The following is an 8,714-nucleotide window of genomic DNA, read 5'->3' as shown; positions in this document are numbered from 1 at the left end:
TGTGTGTAAAAGGGGAAAGGGGGGGGGGGGTGCGAGGTGTGTATGTGTGTAAAAGGGGAAAGGGGGGGGGGGATATGTGTAAGTCGCTGTTACGATTTTTTGATTTGATACCGATGATTTTCATTAATTTCTAGAAGAGAGAGAGGAGAGATAGAGAGAGGGGAGAGAGTGAGGGAGAGAGAGAGAAAGAGAAAGAGAGAGAGAGAGAGAGAGAGAGAGAGAGAGAGAGAGAGAGAGAGAGAGAGAGAGAGAGAGAGAGAGAGAGAGAGAGAGAGAGAGAAAAGTTAGAGAAAAGTTAGAGAGAGGGGAGAGAGAGGGAGACACACAAAGAGAGAGAGAGAGAGAGAGAGAGAGAGAGAGAGAGAGAGAGAGAGAGAGAGAGAGAGGGAGAGAGAGACAGAGAGAGAGAGAGAGAGAGAGAGAAGGGGGGAGGGGGGCGGATACACTCAATTGTATCAGGCTTGGCGTCTGTTGTGAGCATTTTAAAATACACGAATAGCATCAATAAGAATGTTCACCCATCATCAAATGTGTGTACTGTGGTATCGAGTCTAATTGCTATAGGGAATGAGATTAGCGGAAGAGTAGCGTCCCTTGATTGGACGTCACACATAGCCTAGAAATGGACAGCTAACGTTAGCTCACCTATTTCTAGGCCCATAGTCTGTGACGTCACCGGGGAAAAGAGATTAGAGAGAGAACGTCATGTTGGTTGTGCGCATGCGTCTCTCGTCCTCGCTTCCGTGCAGTTAGTCGTGTATTGGTGCTTTGCATTCAGTTTAAACAGATCTGTTGTGGTCGCAGGTCTGTGTGAACCAAGCGTCCAAGCCACTCTATCTGGACGTATTGACGTTAATGACAGATCTGTTTTGTATCATGTCTGTGTGAACCAAGCGTCCAAGCCATTCTATCTGGACGTATTGACGTTAATGACAGATCTGTTTTGTATCATGTCTGTGTGAATTAAGCGTCCAAGCCACTCTATCTGGACGTATTGACGTTAATGACAGATCTGTTTTGTATCATGTCTGTGTGAACCAAGCGTCCAAGCCATTCTATCTGGACGTATTGACGTTAATGACAGATCTGTTTTGTATCATGTCTGTGTGAACCAAGCGTCCAAGCCATTCTATCTGGACGTATTGACGTTAATGACAGATCTTTTTTGTCGCATGTCTGTGTGAACCAAGCGTCCAAGCCATTCTATCTGGACGTATTGACGTTAATGACAGATCTTTTTTGTCGCATGTCTGTGTGAACCAAGCGTCCAAGCCATTCTATCTGGACGTATTGACGTTAATGACACATTCTATTTGCCCTCACATGGATGGGATCAATATCTGAGCGGGCTATTACGTCATAGCGGTCAGGTACCTGCTGGAATGTCTACTTGATTTACGTCTGACTAGAGTCGGTAATTACACAGCTGCTGCTGCTGTACTCGGCGGGAAAAAAACAATTGGTCCCGATAGCTCAGTTGGTAGAGCACTCGCTTTAAAAGGCAAATGGTCCAAGATCGATCCCGGGTGCACTCGAGATATTTTGCCCTCACCCCTCCTGTCTATGTCTCTATCCAGCAGTTATTGGGCAGCTGGTTCTGTTAAATCAGTTGGAAAGTACTTTGCGATAGACTAGACCAAAGGACACCAAACAATTGCTCCTGTTATTTTCACGCTATATAAACCGGGATGAACTCCAGCTCCATGGGTCAAATGGCTCTGAAGGACTGCACTTCGCTGAGGTCCCAGGTTTGAGATTTTTATTTTTTTTTGCTAGGATGAGGGTCATTTAACCCTCTCCATACCAACTACAGGAAAATCGTCACAATCGTTACGATACAACCAACATTTTTCTTATTCAAATTTATTTTGTACATCATCAAATTTTGAAAAAAATGAACACAGTGTGTTGTAGAGCATGTTTTGCTAAAGAAATTACTTATCGCCAGAACTTACTGCTATTGTGTTTGAGTGATAAAAAATCTATTTTTGTGTTAGTTGTGTGTGAAGTTTGGGGGGGAAATCCTGGAAATGGCTTGTAAGGAGAGAGTTAAATCGATCGATATTTGAAGGACGAGTTTTCTGGCCAAAGTTTTAAAAATGGTTTCTTTTTTTTTCTTTCAGAGTACGGCATGGCCAAAGTTTTAAAAATGGGTTCTTTTTTTTTCAGAGTGCGGCATGGCCAAAGTTTTAAAAATGTTTTTTTTTTCTTTTTTTTTTTCAGAGTACGGCAATGTCTGAAAAAAATAGGAAACCATTTTTAAAAGTTTGGCCAGAATACTCGTCCTTCAAATATCGATCGATTTAACTCTCTCCTTACCAGCCATTCGGAATTAAACAGATTTTCTTAGTTATATATTAAAAAAAAAACAAAAATGCATAAAAGCGTATCCAGAGGAAAAAAACCCCCAAAAAACCCATTATAAATCTGATCATGTTTTGACTTTTACACATTCTGATCACAAGACATCTGAACAGTTTTGGCCAGCATGAAGAATAAAAAGTACCGATTTTCTTTGTTAAGAACTAGAACCACGATGGCCGCCGTTGCTGGGCGACGTGACATCAGACTATTGAATCCAATGAACTCGATACCGATACCGTAGCACGTAGCGTACTTGTAAGACAGGACTATCGTAATCGTAATCGACTGAGACTATTTATTCATTGAAAGAAACTAGAACGGGTATAGATACACTTTTCATTCATATAGTTGTTCATTTTCGTCAATACATCTATTCGTGGGCTGAGGAAAATAAACTCGGTTCTATATACACTTTTGGAATATTTTGATATATCGCATGCATTTCAATCAGGATTTAAAGGCTTTTTTGACCCCCCCCCCCCCCCCCCCCCCAAAAAAAAACAAAAAAAAACAAACAAAAAAAAAACACAAAAAAAACCAACAAAAAAAACCCCCAAAAACCCCCAAAACAAAACAAAACAAAAAAACAAAAACAAAAAAAAAAAAAAACAAACAAAAAAACAAAAACAAAACAAAACCCCAAAAAACAAAAAAAAACCCCAAAAAAACAAACAAAACAAAACAAAAACAAAACAAAAACAAGTCAAAACAAAAAAATAAAAAAGTAAAATAAAATAATCGGGAAATTAGCTTAGAAATGTATGTACAAAAGGGTGGCTGAAGTTTATTTCTATAGATACAGTTATTAAACAAAAACAAAACAAAAACAAAAAACAAACTTTAAATCAAATTTTTTCCTAAACATTTAGGCATGTGGAGATAGAACCAGTTAACAATCCGCCCAGCGATTTCTAAACTTCTGTTCTCGGAAAAACTCACGTTTTCAAAAAAAAAAAAAAAAAAAAATTGCCAGAAACTCGTCCTTCAAATATCGATCGGTTTAAATGACCCTCATCTTGGAAAAAAAAACAAAAAACAAACAAACAAATAAACAAACAAACAAAGAAACAAACCTCCCAGTTTTTTTTTTCAAGACGAGGGTCATTTAAATCGATCGATATTTGAAGGACGAGTTTTCTGGCCAAATTTTAAAATATGAGTTGTTTTTTCCCCTGAATACGCCAGTATTCATAATGAATAATCTCAAGACTCTATCCTTTCTTTAAAAAAAATATAGCCTTGTGGAGAACATTGTGCTATTTGAGTCAATAAAAAAAATATACGGCGCACAACTCTACTGAAAGATTTGAAAATAAGAAATGTATTTTTTTTTACAGATAAACAGATAACTTGATTTTCTTTTATAATTTAAAGTCAGTTTGAATATTCGTTGAGTCACACAGATATCATAAAATACGTACCGACGACACTAACACTCTCAAAAACAACCAATTTCGGCACTGTAAAAAGTTGCTATTGTGTTTGAGTGATAAAAAGTATCTTTCTGTGTTAGTTGGGTGTGAAGTTTGGGGGGGGGGGGGGGGGATCCTTGAAATGGCGGGGAAGTAGAAAGTTATATCGATCGATATTTGAAGGACGAGTTTTCTGGCCAAAGTTTTAAAAATGGGTTCTTTTTTTTTCAGAGTGCGGCATGGCCAAAGTTTTAAAAATGGTTTCTTTTTTTTTTTTTTTTTTCAGAGTACGGCATTGCCGTACTCTGGAAAAAAAAAAGAAACTATTTTCCAAACTTTGGCCAGAAAACTCGTCCTTCAAATATCGATCGATTTAACTCTCTCCTTACCAGCCATTCGGAATTAAACAGATTTTCTTAGTTATATATTTAAAAAAAAACAAAAATGCATAAAAGCGTATCCAGAGGAAAAAAAACCCCAAAAAACCCGTTATAAATCAGATCATGTTTTGACTTTTACACATTCTGATCACAAGAGATTTACCGATTTTCTTTGTTTAGAACTAGAACCACGATGGCCGCCGTTGTGCGACGTGACATCAGACTATTTAACCCAATTAACTCGATACCGATACCGTAGCACGTAGCGTACTTGTAAGATAGGACTATCGTAATCGTAATCGACTGAGACTATTCATTGAAAGAAACTAGAACGGGTATAGATACACTTTTTATTCATATAGTTGTTCATTTTCGTCAATACATTTATTCGTGGGCTGAGGAAAATAAACTCGGTTCTATATACACTTTGGAATATTTTGATATATCGCATGCATTTCAATCAGGATTTAAAGGCTTTTTTGACCCCCTCCCCCTCCCCCCAAAAAAAAAACAAAAACAAAAAAACAAAACAATAAAAAACAACAAAAAAACCCCACCAAACCCCCCCCCAAAAAAAAAAACCCCATCAAAACAAACAAACAAAAAACAAAACAAAAAAAACAACAAAAAAAAAACAAAAAAACAAAAAACAAAAACAAAACAAAACCCCAAAAAAAACAAAAACAAAAAAACAAAACAAAACAATACAAAAACAAGTCAAAACAAAAAAAATAAAAAAGTAAAATAAAATAATCGGGAAATTAGCTTAGAAATGTATGTACAAAAGGGTGGCTGAAGTTTATTTCTATAGATACAGTTATTAAACAAAAACAAAACAAAAACAAAAAAACAAACTTGAAATCAAATTTTTCCAAAACTTTTAGGCATGTGGAGATAGAACCAGTTAACAATCCGCCCAGCGATTTCTAAACTTCTGTTCTCGGAAAAACTCACGTTTTCAACAAAAAAAAAAAAAAAAAAAAAAAAAAAATTGCCAGAAACTCGTCCTTCAAATATCGATCGGTTTAAATGACCCTCATCTTGGCAAAAAACAAACAAACAAACAAACAAACAAACAAACAAACAAAAAAACCTCCCAGTTTTTTTTCCAAGACGAGGGTCATTTAAATCGATCGATATTTGAAGGACGAGTTTTCTGGCCAAATTTTAAAATATGAGTTGTTTTTTTCCTGAATACGCCAGTATTCATAATGAATAATCTCAAGACTCTATCCTTTCATTTAAAAATATAGCCTTACGGAGAACATTGTGCTATTTGAGTCAATAAAAAAAAATATACGGCGCACAACTCTACTGAAAGATTTGAAAATTAGAAATGTATTTTTTTTTTTTTACAGATAAACAAATAACTTGATTTCCTTTTATAATTTAAAGTCAGTTTGAAAGTTCGTTGAGTCACACAGATATCATAAAATACGTACTGACGACACTAACACTCTCAAAAACAACCAATTTCGGCACTGTAAAAAGTTGTCAGTTCGGCGTTTTTACGCAAATCGTTGCATTCGAAATAATGTATTCACTTAATTACATTAGAAGGCTGGTTGGTTGGTTGGTAGTTGTTGACGGGGATCGTTCGTTCGTTCGTTCATTCAATAAAAGGTGTTAAATAGTTTATCGGTGTCGGGAGTCGTGTGTACCAATCAATGGAGTGATTTTGGAGTGGTTGTCATTTCACCATGACGTGCCACACACACACACACACACACACACACACACACACACACATACACACACACATACACACACACACACACACACACACAAAATCTTATTATTATTGTCATTATTATTACGTGTGCTGATTTGGTTGGCAAAACCCGTTGGAAGTTGAACAATTCGAATCTCATATTATTATTATTATCATTATCATCATTATAATAATAATAATAATAATAATAATTATTATTATTATTATTATTATTATTATTATTATTATTATTATTATTATTATTATTATTATTATTATTATTATTATTATTATTTTTATTATTTATTATTATTATTATTATTATTATTATTATTATTATTATTATTATTATTATTATTATTATTATTATTATTATTATTATTATAATAATAATAATAATTATTATTATTATTATTATTATTATTATTATTATTATTATTATTATTATTATTATTATTATTATTATTATTATTATTATTTTATTATTATTATTATTGTTGTTATTATTATTTTTGCCCCTTTTATTCCATGCGACATCCGACGGGTTTTGCCAAATCAGCACGCATTCTATCCCCGTGCCGTACAGCGAGCAAAGGGATGCGTTACGAGAAATGAATTATTACAGAGCCCCCATTCAGGTTCGTGCATAGAGAGTAGGTAGACAGTATTGTATGATTCTGTGTTTGCAGCTCATTAATTTCCACTCTTTTTTAATGGACTGGTTCTCATTGAAGATCAACGCTGGCGTATCCTGGCAAAACACATTAATTTGATACCCGTTGTCTCTAGTAGAAGAAATTATATTATTATATATGTGACCTCACGCCACCAAACGGCATTATCAGAGTTCGGCCGAGTTCGGGTATTGGGGGAGGGGGGGGGGGGTTGTGGGTGAGGTGGCGGGGTGGGTGAGGGGGGGGGGGGGGGGTCGCAGTAAAATCTGGCTCCAGAAAAGTGGCTTTTATTCCAAACGGTCTCCTGGAGAAGTAAATTTAAGCATTGCGGAGCGCAAAGAGCAAGCAGTAACGGCAAAAAATGTCCTTTGTAAATCTGTATACTGTTTTGTTTACAACATAAGTAGTTATGGACCGTGTCGTTCTCTAACAATGTAACTGGAAACAAAATGTTGCTGTTGACCAAGGACTTCTTGTAAAGTCCAGCTGGTGCAGCTGCTCCTGTGGTCGTGCATGGGACTGTTGATGTGGTTGTTGAGGGGGTATGTGGTACTGGTTGTGCTGGTAACTTTGTCCATGGTTTGGTCCGGGTACCTGAGTACAATGAAAAATAACAACCAGGTACTCAGGTTGTCCTTTGAGCACAGTTAGTGGATATTGCTCTATATAAAAGCTGAATTAAATTTTTAAACAATTTTTTAACAACTTACCCCAAAGATCTTGCCGTAGCCGTAGCCTCCACCTCCACCTCCGGCTCCGGCCAGGATTTCGTCTTCGATGTCGTCGGCGTAATGGGTGGGGTTGGTGGGATACTGCCTGCCTGGTGCCGCTCTACTGTCGTACTGGTCCTGATGCTGCTGATACTGTTGGTGTGGGTGTTGCTGCTGCTGCTGTAAGGATGGCGGTGGCGGAGATATGAGCTTGAGATTGACGTCCACGCTGATCCTCTGCCCGTCCTCCGTGACGATTTGCTGGGTGACGGGATGAGACAGCTGGTATTCTTGTTGTCGGGGGGAGACGGGGAGGGACGCCTGGATGGATGTGTGTGTGTGGCGGTGGGAGATGATGATGATGATGATGATGATGATGATAATGATAGTGGTGATGATAATCGTTATTATGATAGCATTTCTTTTTAATTTAAGCCAAAAAAAAAAAAAACCAACAACAAAAACAACCCCAACAAAAACAAAAAACAAAAAACAAAAACAAAACAACAAAAAAAAAACCCAGAAACAATAAAATACAAAACAAAAAAAAACTACCAAAAAAAATAACAAGTAAAAAACAAAAAAAACGAAAAAATAACAACAAAAAAAACAATCAAACAAACGGCCTTCCGCATGTCATCGTTTGATGATTGCCATAGCGAAGGCATTCATTCCACAATGGAATGTCAATCATGTCATCCTTTGATGATTGCCATCATCATCATCATCATCATCATCATCATCATCATCATCATCATCATCATCATCATCATCATCATCATCATCCTCATCATCGTCGTCGTCATCATTATCATCATCATCATCATCGTCATCATCGTCATCATCATCATCATCATCATCATCATCATCATCATCATCGTCGTCGTCGTCGTCATCATCATCATCATCATCATCATCATCATCATCATCATCATCATAATCATCATCATCATCATCCATAATTATTATTATTATTATTATTATTATTATTATTATTATTATTATTATTATTATTATTATTATTATTATTATCATTATTATACTTTTTGGTCACCGTGCAATGCAAATTTATTCCGGCTTCTATAGCGTGAAACGGACAATAGCAATTATTTCCTCCAGATCTAAAATACCTAGCTACCCAACCACTGCTGGATGGACAGAGGAGGGGGGGGGGGGGTCTCTACTGCCGATATGTTCGATCCCAGTTCCTTACGAATGAAGGAAAATGGACCTTCTGGTCGGAAGGCAAGTCAGTGTCAGGAAGGTCCTGGGTTCGAGCCTCGCGCTCGGCGCATAGTTGAGTCCTCTGAAAAGAATCTTTACTCACATTCACTCACCGTACTCAGGTGTAAAATGAGTACCTGGCCGTTAACAGAGTTGTCTCTGTCCGAAAAAAAAGTAATATTGCCTAACAGGCGTCATGTCTCGTTCTACATGATACGTGTGGCTGTTGGTCAGGGACC

At 36.8% G+C, this 8,714-nt stretch overlaps 1 protein-coding gene across 2 annotated transcripts in view; it reads right to left on the bottom strand.

Moving 5' to 3' along the window:
- Positions 1-8,714, bottom strand: part of LOC144960029 (uncharacterized) — a 69,281-nt gene that overhangs the window by 17,474 nt on the left and 43,093 nt on the right. The window contains exon 4 of one of the 2 annotated variants that reach the window (XM_078892973.1): positions 7,252-7,572. In XM_078892973.1, the coding sequence (XP_078749099.1) occupies positions 7,252-7,572 (321 nt within the window). The remainder of the gene's footprint in view (positions 1-7,251; positions 7,573-8,714) is intronic. The other variant, XM_078892974.1, reaches the window with a different exon arrangement.

Source organism: Berghia stephanieae, chromosome 14, assembly GCF_034508935.2.
Source record: "Berghia stephanieae isolate SIO BIC M18660-M18661 chromosome 14, UCSD_Bste_1.3, whole genome shotgun sequence".
Taxonomy (NCBI): Eukaryota; Metazoa; Mollusca; class Gastropoda; order Nudibranchia; family Aeolidiidae; genus Berghia; species Berghia stephanieae.
This window is presented reverse-complemented; position numbering and strand designations above follow the sequence as displayed.